This window comes from Podarcis muralis, chromosome 5 (genome assembly GCF_964188315.1).
Source record: "Podarcis muralis chromosome 5, rPodMur119.hap1.1, whole genome shotgun sequence".
Lineage (NCBI taxonomy): Eukaryota > Metazoa > Chordata > Lepidosauria > Squamata > Lacertidae > Podarcis > Podarcis muralis.
This window is the reverse complement of record NC_135659.1, coordinates 1,155,591-1,173,396: the sequence shown is the minus strand read 5'-3', so window position 1 is coordinate 1,173,396 and position 17,806 is coordinate 1,155,591. Positions and strand designations below refer to the sequence as shown.

Below are 17,806 nucleotides of genomic sequence, written 5' to 3'. Positions count from 1 at the left end.
ATCCAGAAATTCCATCTAAACCCTGAAGAACAAGCCTCCTAGACTTGCAGGCAAAACAAGTGGCTCTTCCTATTCCCCTTCTAGGACAGGAGCAGGAAGCTGCTAATATTTATCTGAGGCTTGTCAGCCAGCCAGGACCCAAAACACCAGAGGACATACAAGCACCTTCTCTCTCCAGCCACACCATTAAGGTGGGTGGGGGTGGTAGAAAACATTGTTGACTGCTTCAATCTGTATCAGCACAACCCTACACTGAGCACCATGGCACACACACCCCTTTTCCTGTGTCCTGGTCACTCCCCATTCAATCCCAGGGCCCAGTCAGAAATGCTCACTATTAGCCCTGCTCATCCAAGTCAGTATCTATACATTGCTCCCTGGCTGGGATGGACACACAACACTCTTGAGTTTAGCACCACTAGGATGAACATGCAGAACTTCTGGTGATCCAAAGGCATCAGATGAATACCAGTTCTGAGGCTGGCTCAGGAATACTTGGGAAGGCAGAGAGTATGTGGCCATATAGTCACATGGGTGCAGGCTTAAAGCCAAGCAGCACTCGGGAGCTGTGTCTGCCTTGCTCTCATCACTTTTAAGATTAGCCCATTGCAAAACTATTGCTCAGCAGTAGGGGGATGAAAACGGGCATTCTGAGCCCAGGTGAGACTTCAGTTGAAACCTTTTTCTCTTAACAGCTCCCCCATCTCTCATCATACCAGAGCCCAATGATCTACATTTCTGAAAGCACAAGCCAAAAATGGTGCTTTCCTTACCCCCTTCCCTCCCTTCTTAGCTGATAATACAAACCTGAGGTCCAGATGTGATATGAAGCTAGTGGCAGAGCCATTTGGGCACCCAGTTCTGGTTCAATTCCTTCCCCCAATGCCTTGCACACAGCACTATCTTCCCCAAAGACAGAGATGCCACCTTTCCATTCCACAAAACCTAGAAATCATCAGCATCCTCACTGTAGGAATGTATTGCCCCGTGTTGGAGTTTGGAGCAGAGCCACCCTAGGAAGGCAAAATCTGACCATGGAAGCAAGAGTCCTTAGCACAGACTCATCAATCTATCCATCAGTCAGAAAAGAAGCCACCAAGCCCGGCAAGCGTGTTTGTACATGGGGCTGTAAATACAGGGCAGGAACCAAGGGCATTCAGTTCCTAAGGCAGCAGCCCTGAGGTCAATGTGGCCGGCTGCTTGCTTCTGAGTGCTGCTGCAGGCGGGGAGGAGTATAGCCATTCAGGCAGCCGTTGGGTTGGCGCTTGCCAAGGCCTCCGTTCAGAATGTCCTGGATGTGCTGCACAATCAGATTGATGGCCACTGGGCAGAGAAGAGGAGGAGTGATTAGAATATAGTCCGCATAGAGTCCCAAGTTTCCTTCAAAATGCCTCATCGCCCTCCACACATACTCAACATCTCAGCAGCTCTACTCCACACCATGGTCCCCTCTCAACAAATCTATCCTTTTCTTGCAGAGTTGGAAGGGACCCCAAGAGTCATCTAATCCCACCCCCTGCAATGCAGGAATAAGAAAAGGAATTGTTGCATTGTTTCCAAGGCTGTAGAAAGCCAAATCCTCCTAATTACCCTCTCCAGTTTCACATTCTCCAGAAACAGCTGCACAAGTCAAAAGCAAGTATTGTACTTGGAACGTCAACTACTCACCAAGATTATCCACGCCCCTTGGGATAATCACATCAGCATACTTCTTGGTCTGCCAGAAAGATAAAATCACATTACAGGGTGCTGCAGATGAAATCCAGAGCTGTTACCCATACCCGTTTGAGAGAACTGCTTTAGAATTTTTTCTCCTCAGCTCAAACAGCTGATGAAGTAATGAATGCTGAAAACACCTTTCCTTGTTCCCCTTTTCCCCTGGCAGAACTGCTGCCAGCTTCCACATTTCACAGCAAGAAAGAGGAGACTTTGTGGCCCCTTAAGTACATAAGGAGAGCCTGCTGGATCAGGCCAAAGGCCCAACTAGTCCAGCACTCACAGTGGCCTCCCAGAGCCAGAGCATAACTCTCTCCACCTGTCATTCCCAGAAACTGCAATTCAGAGACATATTGCCTCACAGTGGAGACAGAACACACACACAGTGCGGAGTAGCCACTGATAGCCCTTCCCTAAACTGGAGACATAGAGAAAATTAATTTTAAGTTATTATTATTAATGATAATAAAGTTATATAACAAGGAAAAAACATGCACACCCATGAGATATGGATTTGTGTGCACTTTTACACAGTATCTAGTCTACGGAAGGTTATGCCATGATACATTTGTTACATCTTTCAAGTGTGACAAAACTTAAATAATATGGCAGCTGTTGCAGGATCACTTGAGGAAGCTCTGCAGAAAGAGACCCTGGAATTGCAGCAGGGATGCATTCACAGAAAGCCCTCAGCCCTTATGGTAACAGATAAAAGTGTGAGAAATTGTGACAAGTGCAAAGAGCCTGCAACAAACCAACTTCATATGCCACAATTTATTTTGAGCACCTGTTTGTGGAATGTCCAGCACAAAAATATCCAAAGTTAATCTCTCTCATGGACAGGAATACAAAGCTCTAACTGGGAAGAGAAAGCACCCAACAAATCTTTCCCCCTTGTGAGCCTCCCAGGCACTCACAAAGAGGCCAGCCCAGCACTGACAGAGATGCAAAAGCCCTGGGGCTACCATATCCTTTACTCACAGGCAAGCAGAATTCTTCAAAGGCTGGCTTCACAAATGTAATATACTGAGATAAGATCTGCTCCAGGTCCCTGCCTCTCTCGCTTATGTCTCGGAGAACTGCAGGGGGGAAAGAAACCATGAGGAGGAGACTGACAGCAGCAGAGCTAGAACACAGCTACACTGACAGGTTGCCCAGCCAAGCAGAATATGGTGCTCTAAGCGGCTTGCTTTTTCTTTTTCTGCAAAGAGCAAGGCTTAAACTACAGAGATAGTTTTTCTTTAAACAAAGGAAATAAAACTTGAATACCAAAGTGTCCCGTCCCCCCGCCCAAGAAGTTAATAAGAACAGGAACTTGTGCTGGGGGGGGGGGGGATACAACACTGCGCTACTCAAAGCCGGCTTGGAAAGGAGTATGAGACTTCTGCAATGCGGAACAAGATGCATGTAAGACACCACAGGGCCACTCCCACGGTGCTGAACAGTAGCCTTCACAGACGGTGGGCTCGGCAGCCCCAACAGCTCTTAGCTGTGCCCGCCTCCAGGTTGCTCGCATGAGGAAGCTGCTGCCCCTCCCAACTGGGAGATGCTGCTGGACCATGGGGTCTGCAGGAGGGAAGGGGAGGCCCAAAGCCTATACAAGCCAGGCTAGCCCCTCGGGGGCAAAAGTCACATCCCAGGGGGTGACAGCACCCAAATGGGCCTTTGCAGGTGCCCCACAAACTCTGCAGCCAGGGAGTAACCTCCTGGGGTGAGGAACTCCCGGGGTACCCTGTACAGGCGCCACAGGGGGCCAATGTTCATCCAGGCGAGTTCCATCTTCACTGTAAATGCTCCACCGTTCTCCATCCATTTTCCACCTCCTCCACCCTGAACCACCAGGAGCCTCCAGAGGTTTGCAAGGCCCTGGGGGAAGGAGGCAGCTGAGAGGGCAGGGAGAGAGAAAACTACTGCTGGAGGCAGAAGCCAAAAAGCAGGGGGCGGAGGAAGAGATTAAGTGTAGGAAGTCAAAGTAAAGGTTTTTCAAAATGGCTTTCCCAACTTTTCTGTGCTGTGCCTGGGGGCTGCTAGCAGAGGAAGCAACAGTGTCTTGCAGTGGAGCTGGCAGAAGTTGAACGGGCAAGGGGGCTGCCCCGCCCCTAGATGTACCCTTTCGAAAGGGTGGGTAATGACAACCCACAAAGTACCCCCTTCCTCCACTCTTGTCAGGGACTGAGTAGAGGAGGCGGAGGAATGGTGGATACCACCTCCTCCACCTGAACCTACCAGAGAAGGAGGAGACAGCGTAGATTGACAACAGGAGTTTGCGAGAGGTCACAGCTGAAAGGCTGCAGAGGGGAGAAGCTGGGAAATATTGGGAGAGGAATAGGAAGCAGCAGCAGCACCAGGGGAGAGACAGCTGACAAGACTCAGTGTCTTTAGAAAGCATTCCACCCCCCACCCCCCAGAACCCGGTGGGCATTGAAAGTAGGAGAGCAGAAAGCTCAGATCAGCCAACATGGAAGCCTGACAACTATCGGAAAACAAGGTTTTCCCTCACCACCACCACCACGTTATCCTCAAGTGCAATGCTTTGCTTTTGTACTGTTGTGAACTTCATTTAATTTTTAAAATAAACTTTTTTACTCCCCTCTTCATCTGAAAAGACTACCAACTTACCCCTGCGGGAGAGTCGGGTGTCTGCATCTGTGTCCACAAAGAGCTTCATCTGGAATAGGTCCCGAACCTCTTGGTTGTAGAAGGCCAGGATGCCCTCAAATAACACCACATCAGCAGGGTACACAGTCACTGCCTCTTCTTTGCTGTTAATAGGCGCAAAAGAGATTAATATATGGTCAGGAAAGCCATGCAGATGACAACAGGGTCTGATCCAAAGCTCTTATGATGCTCCTGTTTTTGTTTTTTTTTATTAGGCTATTGTTCACATTTAAATTAGTTTTATTTATTTGTATATGTTTAGGTAACATGGAGACAAAACATGGCATATAATTATTTATATAAATAAAATGATTGGGAGCAGTTTGTTGCTCCATCCTCATAGGACTGCCACATAGGTCTGCAATTTCCTGAGAATTCTTTTCAGCCCAAGAAATAAGTGAGAAAACCTGTGGACTTTGATTGGTTTAACTTCAAGAAAAGGAAGGGGTGAGCACATAAAGGATTGTTTTTTTCTTTTTCCCAAGCCTATCACTCAGAACTCAGTATGCCCGTGAACTACAACTGAGGACTCGAAAGTTCTCAAACAGATCCATGAACTAAAAATGGTAGTTTAGGAACAGACAAAAGATCTGCAGGAAGCAGCCTCATTTTTGACACATGGAGTCACTCCTCCAAAGAGTTCAAGACTTTTGTTGCAAACTTTTTATAGTTCTCAGCTGCTTCTTTTAAGGCACCAGATATGCGCATGATTCTTAGATGGGTGCAGAGTAATCCTCAAGTGAGAGACATATAACTGATGAAATGAACTTTGGTCCATAAAAGCTTGTGCCCAAACAAATGTGCAAGTTTGAAGGCATCCCAATATTCTGTTTTTCAAACATTTTGTGAGGTAGTATGTCTTGAGCCAAGGGACGTGGGTGGCGCTGTGGGTTAAACCACAGAGCCTAGGACTTGCCGATCAGAAGGTTGGCGGTTCGAATCCCTGTGACGGGGTGAGCTCTCATTGCTTGGTCCCTGCTCCTGCCAACCCAGCAGTTCGAAAGCACGTCAAAGTGCAAGTAGATAAATAGGTACCGCTCCAGCGGGAAGGTAAACGGTGTTTCCGTGCACTGCTCTGGTTCGCCAGAAGCGGCTTAGTCCTGCTGGCCACATGACCCGGAAGCTGTACGCTGGCTCCGTCGGCCAATAAAGCGAGATGAGCGCCGCAACCCCAGAGTTGGTCACGACTGGACCTAATGGTCAGGGGTCCCTTTACCTTTACCTATGTCTTGAGCCATACACTACAAAAACAACAGAATTATAAGACTAAAGAATCTAAGTACTGAATTTTAGCATCAGAAATGTCACTAAAAATTACTTTAGATGTTTCCAGTGGTTTTTGTTTATTTCTACAGCACTACCCATGGATCCTTGGTTTCATAAGCAAAGATAACAAATCCGGAAGGTGTTTGTAATCTAAACTTGAATAGTGGTGAGAGACCTTAACACTGCATGTTCAAATATTTTTTATCAGCACTGGACAAAAGTATTGGAACAACGGAATCTGTTCCAGAAGTCCATTTGACTTCCAAAACATTCTAAAACCAAAGCGCAGCTTCCTGCAGCCAATCGGAAGCCACGGAAGCCCTGTTGGATGTTTGGCTTCCAAAAGAACATTTGAAAACCGGAACACTCACTTCCGGGTTTTGTCATTCGGGAGCCAAAACGTTCGAGAACGAAGCAGTTTGACTTCCAAGGTACGACTGTAAAAGGTGGTGGGGCAGGGAGGGTGAGGAGAAGACAGGAGCTGGAGACCACTGGGAAAGGTCTTTAATTGGAAATATCTATAACTTTTTCCCCCAAAGAGGAAGACAGGTGACACTATTCTCCTTTAAAGGAGGAAGCTGCCAGAGATTATGGGCTCTAGTTCTCTTATCTCAGTTTTTTCTCCTCCCCCTCCTCCCACAAATGCTATCTCCAGGTTTTTGGGGCTACCTTTCTGCTCAAATAAGTTACAATCATAGAATCAGAGTTGGAGGATCATCTAGCCCAACCCCCTGCAATGCAGCCCCGGCGCGGGGCTGTGGCGGGGGAAGCCCGAGCTGTCCCATACAGGGATCAAGGTTGTAATAACCTCTTTCATGTGGTACCTCAATGTCCAGTGCTTCCAGTATCCCTGCAGTTTGTGCCACTTCATTTGTTGAGAAACAGCAGCTTAAATGCAAAGCCCCAGTGAGAAGCAGGTCTTGCTTTACAAAGGCCTTCTGTGAAATGGCAGTGAGATTTGTGCTTCTGGAGTTTCAGGGCAAGGATCCTGATACATTTGAAATTGGGACCCAATCCAAGTTGCACAAGATGTTCTGACTCTCATCTCCTCTAGCCTGAAAGGGTACCTAGTGAAATGTATCAAGACTGCCTGTTGGTCTGCCTGTTGAGATCTTGGTCCTAGAGTTTAATTAGTTATTTTATGTCTTCCTCTACCACTGCATGTCTGTCAGGGAAGAGTTAGAGGTTTTCAGTTTCTCAGAGGGAGAAAGCATTCCCCAAGGGGGGGGGGGAGGAGAGCAGTGAATCTAATAGAAGGGAGCAAGAGGAACAACAGGGAGGGACCGGCTGTTCCCAGGAAAGGCCAGGGTTCAGTTCTAGCTCAGATTCGGAGGAGGGGAGAGACAAGCCAGCTCTAGCCAGGAAGGTAGGGAAAAGAGCGGGAAAGCGAAGGGAAAGGCGCCTTCGCCATTTGGAGAGGGGCTGGTCATGGAGAAGCAGAGCTCAGAAGGTAGCTGAAAGAAGGGACTCTGAGGAAGAAGAGTTAAGAACTGTTTATAAGAATGTTTTGTTAATACGCAATAAAAAGTTTTATAAAAGAACAAGAAGCGTTTCTGTGGTGATCTGAAGAGGACAACGACCAGTCCTGACAATGTCCAGGCATACTTCCCTGATCCATTTAATTAAGAAAACTTTCAGGTTGACTTCTTTGGATTTTCTCATCCTCAAATTTAAATGTCTCCTGTTTTCAGGTCACCTGCCTGATAGTGGAGAGCTTTATTAGGGTGAGCTGTTTTCTTACTTTCTTATAATGTTAACTTTCCATGTCACAGTATTTACTGCAATTTCTGTGTCCATTAATTTTAATAAGATTTCAGCTTATTTGTAATCAGACTTCTATTTGTAATAAGACTTCATCCCAGGCTGAGAAAAGTTATTGGCACGTTAGAAACTGGCAAGGAAAAGTGCCCTTCATTGGGACTCTGCATGGGAGTTTTGGTGACTTTTGACAGTCTGCATTCACCACCAGATAAAGCTCAGTTTTGCTAGCTGGTGTCCCTGAGTAGTGCAGAGCTTCTTGTGCCAGAAACATAGGATTTCAAGTTCACTTCTTTCTTCCGGACCATCTACCTTTCATCACCCAGTTTTTAAAGCAAACTCTGAGTTTCTAAATTAATCTGTTATTTGGGTGTAATGGAATTATGCAGCCACAACACCCATAAAATTTGTATGTGTGATTTGCTGCCTTCTCCCCACCCCCCAAAATGGATTTGTTGGTTTAAAAAGGCATTTCTGTTAAATTTTTCACTGATATCTTCCCCAAGTGCTAAGACTGCACAACTGTGCCTCCAATGATAGTTTACAATGTTCTGTGGGATCTGGGAATGCAAAACTAAAGTTGCTTCCTTTTTATTTTTTCCTACTGGGAATGATCCTTGTCTGTAGGGCTTAGAATGGACAGTCTTGGATTTGTCAAGAAAAAGAGTTTGGATTTGATATCCCGCTTTATCACTACCCTAAGGAGTCTCAAAGCGGTTAACATTCTCCTTTCCCTTCCTCCCCCACAACAAACACTCTGTGAGGCGAGTGGGGCTGAAAGACTTCAGAGAAGTGTGACTAGCCCAAGCTCACCCAGCAGCTGCATGTGGAGGAGCGGAGAGGCGAACCCGGTTTACCAGATTATGAGTCTAACACTCTTTCAGTCTGACTGGATTCAGGATTCTTTTCTAAGAAAACAGTACAAAAAGGAGATCAGGGAAAGCTCCCTGCTGATATGTCACAACTTGCAACCTCCTCAGGTTATACAAACTAAAAAGCAAACATAGAAACATGAAAAGAACCCATCCACATTGATAAGTGGACCTGTACCAAAGGAGCCTAAACTGAGAGGATGTAAGAGATGCACGCACAATGTTCACAGTCTGCTTCCATGATCCCCTCAACTTCTCTGAGGAGTCCAGCTTTAAAAGGCCCCTCATCATTTGGAATAGCTCTGGTCTGTTGGCAGGAAGAGGGCAGATGCAATGGGGGAGGAGAGGAAATTATGTCTCGTCGTCATCATTGCCATGGAGTTGCCCAAAAATAAACTCTAGACCAAGTACCTCCTACCGTCTCAGACCCACGTCTAGAGCAAACATGCCTTTCAGGAACCATTTCTTAATCTTCTACCATGTAGTTGTATACTGGGGTGCTCATGTCGCGACCAGCCTTGGATCGGGGTGTGACCCATGTGTGGGGCCCGACCCACCAGTTGAAGACCACTAGGCTACAATTCACTGGATTTGGAATAGTGAAACTGAATGAAGGCAACAGCTCCTTTCTTGTCATTTCATTGCAGGGAACGCACCCGACACAACATGGGAGTCCACCTCTGTTTTCTTCTACCAAAGCAAACACTAGATTAGTGTTTACCGCTGATAAACAGGAGGGAAGTAGGAAGAACTGTTTTACAATTTTCCTTCGACTAGACCATTAGATATTAAAGGTTGGTTTCGGGGCAAGATGCAGCATTTTATGCAAATGTTTTCCACCATGGGCTCACTGGAAGGATCTGCTAATGAGAAGCAATGCAGACGGAAAGCGCCACATCCAAAGCACAGAGCAAAAGAGGGGAGAAGCAGACTTACCGAGAATGAGAGACAAAGTCGTAAACAGGGATCTGAACTGTTTTCCCTTCCAATATCTCCCTAAGAGTTTTGACGATCAGCTCATTGTCAAAGGCATCTGTAGCAAGAATGAGAGAGGGGAAGTTAAACAGCTGTGTCTCTCAGTGTGAGGTAGGTCTCCCCAGTGAGGCAGAGGAAGCCTCAGAGGAAAGCATAAACGTCCCACAAAACCTTCCTAGTTAGGTGAAGTCTTCTGGATCACGAGAAAGATACAATTTTTGGCTAACCAGAAATTGTGCCTGCCAGGTTTCTACCCAGCAGTGGCCAAGGAAGCCTCTGAATGAAAGGATGGCTTGGAATTAGTGGGCTCTGACTGCAGCACCAGCCAAGAAAGCCCCCAATTTCCTGCTCTGGAACAGGAAAGGGAGGGGGGCCTGCCATTTTGGCTCTACCTGGCAAAGGTGATCCAGGAGCCTTGGCCAAACAGCCTCTGGGTATTGGTGGGGGGGAATCACTGGGTAGCTGCCAGATAATTCCTCTCCAATTCTGTAGTTTCAAGCTTGGGAGAAATGGTTGTCACACTCAGTGGAGAGGAACAGCCCTTTCATCAGAGTGAACAAGATTATCTTTGCTCTCATGGTTCCTTTCTATCTGAAATAAGTTTACACAGAACTTTCCACTGCAGTGGGAAATCTGGAGCTTGGGAATGAGTGAAAAGGCCTCTTCAGCTTTGGTACCTGTACAATTGGGGGGGAGGGGCGAGCCAACAGGAGGCCTGGTTTCTACCTTGTTCTTCCTCCCCCTGCTTCTTTGCTCATTGTAGTTTCACCTTGGCTTTATATTGTTTTCCACTATACTGCATATCATTGCTTTAATTTAATTTTTGATAGCTATGGATCAGCTCTACCTCTCTTTTTCTGAGGCCTGTAACCTGCTAATTTAGGTAGCCACTTCATCTACAGAATAATCAAAAATTATTCACTACTTATTGTTATAACTTCAATAATCAGTATCATGAATGATCAGAACATTGTATATTATGTAACTTGGCTAGCTGAAGGCAAGAAAGAATTGGTTAAGCTTGTACTCCAAGCAAATTTTAAAGTAGCAGGATGAACATAAGAGGTTTGCAGGGGAAAGGGTTATTGTTTTGTTTTTCTTCTTCTTTTATGTATTTTGTGTTTTTATCTTGCATTTTTTTTGCTGTGAACTGTTCTAAGCTCTATGGATGAAGGGCAGCATATAAATTTAAATAATATTAACAACAGCAGCAATAACAATCTATCCTATTGTCAAGGTGGGGCCTCCTCTCAACAGCTCTCAAATGATCTCTCTTGAGCAGGTTAGGCTGTTTTGACATTGCAATTTCCCAGTTCTGTCTTTGGGAAGTCTAAGTAGAAGCTAAGGAAGAAGCCTATGCCCCTCTACTCCCTTCAGAGGCTTCATGATGAGTTACCTGGGTGGTCAAAGTTGAACTGGCCTTTGAGAGCTTTGGCTTTTTGCTCTGTACTGAGCACACGATAGAAGCTGTCCTGGCTCAGAATCACCACCTGTTTCTGGCGATGGTCTACTTCATTCTGACCAAGCAGTTGGACTATTTTGGCACAGACAGAGGACTGCAAAAGATGCAAAGAGAAAGAGAGAGAGAGAGAGAGAGAGAGAGAGAGAGAGAGAGAGAGAGAGAAACATAATCTGAAGTGGACTGAAGGACTGACAGGTGTTGACCCTCCAGTTGCAAAGGACCCAACTTATCCGCAAGCTTCCAAGGGGCAGGGGGCTCCTCTGGAAAGGAGTACTGGCAACATCTGCCAAATATATAACTGTGTCCCCTGGAAAGAACAGAAAAGTGAAGGCCCTGCAACACATAGTCCAGCAGGAACATGTTCATAGGACAGGGATCAAGCATGTAAAACTTCTTTTATAAATGTTGCAGGCATACTTGTCCTTCATTAACAGGCAGTCCTTTCATTCCTGTTAGTTCACCCCTTTCAAGCTTACATACCCACAATTAATTTGATCTCCTTGCCGCTCCCTTGTCAGGGAGGAGACAGGTTTGTGCCCCATGGGTGGAAGGCAATCCAAGCACCTCCTGACCCCCCCCCCCATCTTTTCCTTTCCAGTAGAAATATGCTGACAGAAGGGGCAGGCATGTATCTTCAGCTGCTTCCCTTTCCACATATAAATCGGTGGATCTCAAAATCAGTAGCTGGAGCATTAGGCAATGACAACACCTGAGCATTGTCATCATAGGCAGAAAATATATTCTTATATAGGCTTTGGCCCACTGCTCTGTTCTTCCACTGGACTGTCCTTTGGCCAGCTGCTTCTCTCCCAGCAAGGATTTCATGTCTCCTGCTGGTCTTTCAAATGTCAACAGACCATCCCTCCCCAACCTTGGGCTAAGGGTAGTGCAACTTGCTTCCAGTTCAGTCTGCAACCTTCTTTCCAGCACTCATCAAGTACATCATATCTGGGCACTTGGGGGGGGGGGCATGACCAAGCAGGGAACGCTCCACTATTTTACGGGACTTGGGCTCAGCCCAGGCCAGGTCAAGGTCACAGCAGGCCTGTTCTGATGTTCCTGACAGGAGGTCTCATTGTAAGTACTCCAGTTTGCTACACTAGTCAAAGGAACAGGATAAATCTACCAGACAGCAGAAGAGCTTACTGAGACTTTCTGCAGGGCTCCTAACTTGTGATCATTCTACCGGAAGCAAAGCTCACTTCACTGGCTCAGCTGGGAGCAACATTTGCCTCCTCCCCTTCCAGAACATCTCTAGCTGTTACCTTTCCGCATAGTCATTATAATAAATTCCATAGGAAACCTACAATATATTGCAGTTTATCCTTAGTCCCCAATAGGAGTGCTCCAAATCAGGGTTCTAGTCAGCCTGGAACAAACATCTCACAGTACATTTCTGGCACTCTTGGAGGACACTTTCTCCCTTTCTCACCCAATCAAAAACTTTCCCCACTGTGCTATATGGTACTAGAAGGCTGCCAGTCCTGAAGCAGAGAGACTTTTAACCTCATGGGATGTATCCCCCAATTCCAATTCCTATTTCCAGGATATCAGCAACTGCTACAGGTTCAAACAGGCAAATTCCCCTCAATCTTCCTCTATTCGCCTTTGCTTCTACTGACATGTTAACAGTTGGTGTTTCAATTGCCTTCAATTATCACCAGCCCCTGGCCTAATAGCAAACTCTGATGACTGAGTACCTGCCAGCCTGGAAGTGAAAGGGAACCACCGAAAAACAAGGTAGTGGTTTCTACATACTCAGGAGACACAGCAGCATTTAAATCTGCAAATTAAAGATGATTTTTAAATATACACCCCAAGATAACCTGACAAATCCCAGAACTTACAGAAAGCCTAGACAGACAAGAAATCCTGCCAACCCAACAGAGTTGACACACAATGCTAGGGTCAGTTAACAAAAATTAAAAAAACAACAAGGAAAATGGAGGGAAGAGGGCAACAGCCCATTCAGGCCTGTAACAGCTTAAAGCAAGTGTCCTAGAAATGGGGATAAGTTAGTAGGGTACAAACAATGAAGCTTAACAGAAACCCTTCCTTCCCTGAACCACACAAGGAAGTTTTAGAATCACAACTGTAGAGTTGGAAGGGACCCCCAAGACTCATCTAGTTTAATCCATGCAATGCAGGAATCACCATTAAAGAACCCCTCACAGATGACCATGAAGGGGAGTGACATCTAAAGGGAGGCACATGGAAGAGGGAGCAAGCTTGTTTTCTCCTCTCCAGAGGGTAGAACCCGAACCAATGGATTCAAGCTACAAGAAAGGAGATCCCAACTAAACATTAAAAGGAACTTCCTGAGCATAAGAGCTGTTCAACAGTGGAACTGTCTTCCTGGAAGGGAGGTTTTTAAGCAGAGGTTGGATGGCCATCTGTCAGGGATGCCTTAGTTGAGATTCCTGCGTTGCAGGGGGTTGGGCTAGATGACCCTTGGAGTGCCGGCCAGCTTGACAATTTTATGATAGGCAACACTTGAAAGAGAAACCAAGCTTTCAGAAGGAAAGCTGTATTTACAGCAGCTGTACATCCTAACTATGATAAATGTAGGTCTTTACAAGATCTAAAATCCTGTTGTACATGTAAAACTAATGGTGTAAAGCCTGCTTTCCTTAGAGTTGACAGATTTTTAATTATCTGCACTCCCAAATATTTTATTAACTTGTGGCAGGATTTAAAACCCATCTGTTTCTGAATGATTGATTTGTTAGCGGGAGAAATTCCCATTCTCAGCAAGTCTCCCCCTACCATCTGGGTATAATGATGGTGGACTTTGTATTGACATTCATTTTTAAACTGTTTACAGCAGGGGTCAGCAAACTTTTACAGCAGGGGGCCGGTCCACTGTCCCTCAGACCTTGTGGCGGGCCGGACTATATTTTTTTTTGGGGGGGGGGGGGGATGAACAAATTCCTATGCCCCACAAATAACCCAGAGATGCATTTTAAATAAAAGGACACATTCTACTCATGTAAAAACATGCTGATTGCCAGACCATCCGTGGGCCAGATTTAAAAGGCGATTGGGCTGGATCTGGCCCCCGGGCCTTAGTTTGTCTACCCGTGGTTTAGACTCATTAGAAATAACTTGTTCATATAATATCACGAGCTGCTGCTGCTGCTCACCAGTGGACAACTACCATTTGTCATAGAGTTGACACACTAGTCCACAACCATACCTACACTAATATCCTAGATATCTCAATATTTTCAGTAAGCCAAAAATCACTTCTCCACAGGGGAAAACCAGCAGAAAATGCTTAAAGAGAGTTCAGATAAGGTGTGTTAAACTCTAGCCTTCCATTTAGCCTAGCTAGAGGGTTTTTCCTGTTTTCTTTTCCGTATGTCAGAAGCTTGTGTATCCAGGAGCAAATTACACTTGATTCTTAATCTATTGTACAGGAATTATTTTTAGCATTGACTAACAGCAAGAATCTCTAACAATAAAACTGTTTTCTGCTCAACTATTGAGAAGTGTACAGCACATCCTAGATTACAGGTTAGGGCAGGCTTCCTCAACTTCGGCCCTCCAGATGTTTTGAGACTACAATTCCCACCATCCCTGACCACTGGTCCTGCTAGCTAGGGATCATGGGAGTTGTAGGCCAAAAACATATTGAGAGCCGAGGTTGAGGAAGCCTGGGTTAGGGCGTCCAAGGAATACTGGCTAAGCTGGGCGGTATCTGGTTTTCAACACTGTGATATACCAATACATCAAAATGTCTAAAATAAGGATGGAGCTATGTAGAGGCAAATGTGGTAATGTCTTGGCAACTGCTACTACTAACGGGTCTAAAAATGAAAAAAAAATTACTTACCTCTTTCTAAAATCTTCCTTTTTATATGGAGGGGAACTATTTAGGGGGAACAAACAACATAAACACCCCCAGAAAATAAAAACACTTCTCCCCTTTCCTTTTTTTGCCAGTGGGGTAGGTGGGAGGGAATAAAAAGGAAGCAGTGGCAGCACATAAGGAAGTATAGGGTTGGTGAAACAATGTGAGAAAGCAAAGGGGGGAGGGGAGAATTGGGAGAGTTCATGGGTGAGAAGGAGAAAATGGGAAGGATAACAAGGGGGGGAGACTATCACACACAAACATGCAGAAGGGGAGAAGTGAGGAAAGAAGCTTAAACAGTAGGGCAAAGTTTTTGTTTTTATTCTGAAGTAAATAACGTTTCACAGGAGAAAGGAAGGGGGAAAGGGGCTTCCACCAGCTCAGACCGGCATCTCCATAAGCCACCTACCAGCCTGGTGCACCACCTACTAGCCTGCTTAAAGCAAGAGCACCTGAGGGAAGTTTCTGCTGGCTGCTTTTGCCAGTGCCTTGTGACTCACTGCCCCTGCAGGAGGTAGCAGAGAGCTGAACTGCACAGGAATCAAAAGCAGCACTGGCTGGCTATATGTGTATAGCACATCCCTCCCCCCCATGATTTGTGATATATTGCCAAGAAATAAATTATTAAACAGTTATCATGATACAGACTTCAAAAAACAATTCTGAATGTTATATTGATACCACCCAGCCCTAGAAAAGGGCTTAGAAAGGAGCAAGATTTTGTTCTGCCATATGGTCCTAAGCAGTCACCACCATGACACCCCTCTCTCCATACACTGGCAGAGTATCTAGGAGCACAGCTTCCCATTGAGCCAGAAGCGGTTTAGTCCTGCTGGCCACATGACCTGGAAAGCTGTCTGTGGACAAATGCTGGCTCCCTCGGCCTGAAAAGCACCCCATAGTCACCTTTGACTGGACTTAACCATCCAGGGGTCCTGGATTAAAGATCTCTCTCTTTATGTTATTTCCTTGCTAGCTGTTATTTTTGGTTCACATATAAGGCCCAACGAGAACCTTGTTGATTTTTACCATGAGTACATCTGTCTTGTACTTTGGCTGCTTTGCACTGGAAAACAAGGAAAATTGGGGAGGTGGAACTTATTGGTCAAATACTTAAGCAGGAAGCAAACAATTACTTTTTTCAATTATTTTTATTGATTTTCAAATTATTAAAAATCATTGCCAAATTAATTCAATTTAATAGGAAACAAACAATTACTGGCCACTTGATTCAGCTGTTAAAAGTGGGAGTTGTGATTTCAAACAAAAAAAACCTCACTATTTAAAAACATCTCTTAATTTGTTTTCCTAATAGAGCTCAGTAAATACAGTGGTGCCTCACAAGACGAAAAGAATCCGTTCTGCGATTCTTTTCGTCTAGCGGTGTTTTCGTCTTGCGAAGCAACCCCATTGGCAGCTAAGCGGATTAGCGCTATTAGTGATTTAGCGCTATTAGCGGCTAAGCTGTTAAAAGCCTATTAACGGCTTAGCGGCTTTGAAAAAGTGGGGGAAAGCGGGGGGGGGGAGGAATGGCGAGACTCGCAAGACGTTTTCGTCTTGCGAAGCAAGCCCATAGGGAACTTCGTCTTGCGAAGCGCCTCCGCGACAGAAAACCCTTTCATCTTGCGGGTTTTTCCGTCTTGCGAGGCATTCGTCTTGCGGGGCACCACTGTAGTTTAAGAAAAATGGAGGAACAGCTCTCAAGTTTCTTAGAAGCTGAGGGAATGGTGACATCTGTGTTGCCTTCACCCCCGACATCTGCAGAGAAACCCAGAACGGAAGCACCTGCAGCACTCAAAACCGCAAACCGCTATTTGGAAGGGCAGGTGCAAGATGAAACCTAGAATTCTGACATGCTGTTTTGCTTCAAGACTATCAAGTCTCAGGAACAACACAAAGCCTGGAAAAAATGTGGGAGCGGGTATCAAGAGTTTTCAAGTGGCTATTTTAATACAGTATATAAACCCCCAAGCATGCAGGGTCTTAAGGACTTGAGGGGAGAAAACAGAAACAAGACTAGAGTTTCATCAGTCCAGCTGCAGGAGAAGCAGAAAGAGAAGGATCCCACCAGTCCGTGACCATATTCCTGCCACCAAAGGATAAGCCAGCAGAGCAAAGCCACCCTGAGGGCTTTCTAGCCACTGAAGGACAGGCTAAGATCTTATTTTCCTCTAGAACAGGATAGTCGGGATCTGGCTTTTGTCTTGCGGGAATGTGGAGACACCCAGCTAGCTGCACAAGGATCCGACGGGGTTGTTGCTCATAGCAGCTTGCTCCCCCCTCAGCACCTGCTCCCAGCAACTCACCGGCAGGCCGGCAAACCTACCCCCCTCCCACCACTCCAATCTCTAAGGGGCAGGAGGGAAAAGGGATGCCATCCTTGTACCTGTACTGTATTTTGGGGGAAACTTTTCGCTATTACCGTACACTACTTCAACGAGCTCCACGCGCAGCTGTTGCCTTGACAAAGGGCCACTTCTGGCCCCGGAGCTCCCCGTACACGGAGAACGGGAGCCCGGCCCTCGAGGCCGCCGCGTGGCCGCCCGGTCCCCCTCGCGCGCGCTCCCGAGCCCCCCGGCCGCCCCTCCCGGGCTCCAGCCAGCCGGCCTCAAGCGCGGGCGGGCGCGCACGTGGCGGGACGCTCTAGCCCCCCTCCCTGACCACTGAGGCGCCGGTGAGGTCGCAGAGCCGCCCCAGCCGGGCTGCTCTCCATCTGGATGGCGACAGTGCCTCTGAGCGCGTGCAGAGAGGCGCCTGGAGCGGGAAGCGCGCCGCCGCCCGGCCCCCCGCTCACCTTGCCGCTGGCGGTCCCTCCGCCGACCCCGATGAGGAAAGGCTCCCCCCCGCCGCCGCCGCCGCCTGCTCCGTCGCCGGGCGGCCTCCCGCGGCCCTGCACGCCCTGCTCGCTGTCGCCGGCCATGGCCGCTCCCGCTCGCCTGCGGCCGGCGCCTCCTCGGCCTCCTGGCCCTCGCAGGACCGCCCCTCCCGCCTGACGCACGTGGGAAGCGCCCGTCACGTGTACAGGTCCCCGGGGCGGCCTGGCTGCTCTTTCGTGTCCCTCGGCCGCATCGGGTGCAGCCCGCGCGCCCAGAGAGTCATGCGTCGGCGAAAGAGGCGGCAGCTCCCGCCCCGGGAGACGCGCGTCTATGGGCGCCTCAGAAACGGCCTTTCTCCTCGCGCCTCACCGCTGCCCGCCGGCCTTGGCGAGGGGAGGCGGGAGATGGGAGGGCGGGCCAATCAAGTCTC

General features: G+C 47.2%; 1 protein-coding gene across 1 annotated transcript; it reads right to left on the bottom strand.

Annotated features, from left to right (window-relative positions):
• Positions 1-228: 228 nt before the first annotated feature.
• Positions 229-17,777, bottom strand: UCK2 (uridine-cytidine kinase 2). Its single transcript, XM_028732153.2, has 7 exons — positions 17,355-17,777; positions 10,642-10,801; positions 9,207-9,303; positions 4,336-4,478; positions 2,698-2,795; positions 1,669-1,717; positions 229-1,323 (listed from the first exon to the last, which is right to left on the bottom strand). Exons 1-7 carry the CDS (start codon positions 17,478-17,480, stop codon positions 1,184-1,186), a joined length of 813 nt encoding a protein of 270 aa, XP_028587986.2. The 5' UTR covers positions 17,481-17,777; the 3' UTR covers positions 229-1,183.
• Between the last annotated feature and the right edge of the window lie 29 nt (positions 17,778-17,806).

What these genes read in the sequence shown, in the direction of transcription:
- UCK2 (XM_028732153.2), bottom strand. Translation starts at nt 17,480, where the DNA reads ATGGCCGGCGACAGCGAGCAGGGCGTGCAGGGCCGCGGGAGGCCGCCC. An exon ending in GTTCAACTTTGACCACCCAG is followed by an intron (nt 9,304 to 10,641) that starts GTAACTCATCAT and finishes TTCTTGCTACAG; the next exon opens with ATGCCTTTGACAATGAGCTG. An exon ending in TTGAAGAATTCTGCTTGCCT is followed by an intron (nt 1,718 to 2,697) that starts GTGAGTAAAGGA and finishes TCTTTCTGGCAG; the next exon opens with ACCAAGAAGTATGCTGATGT.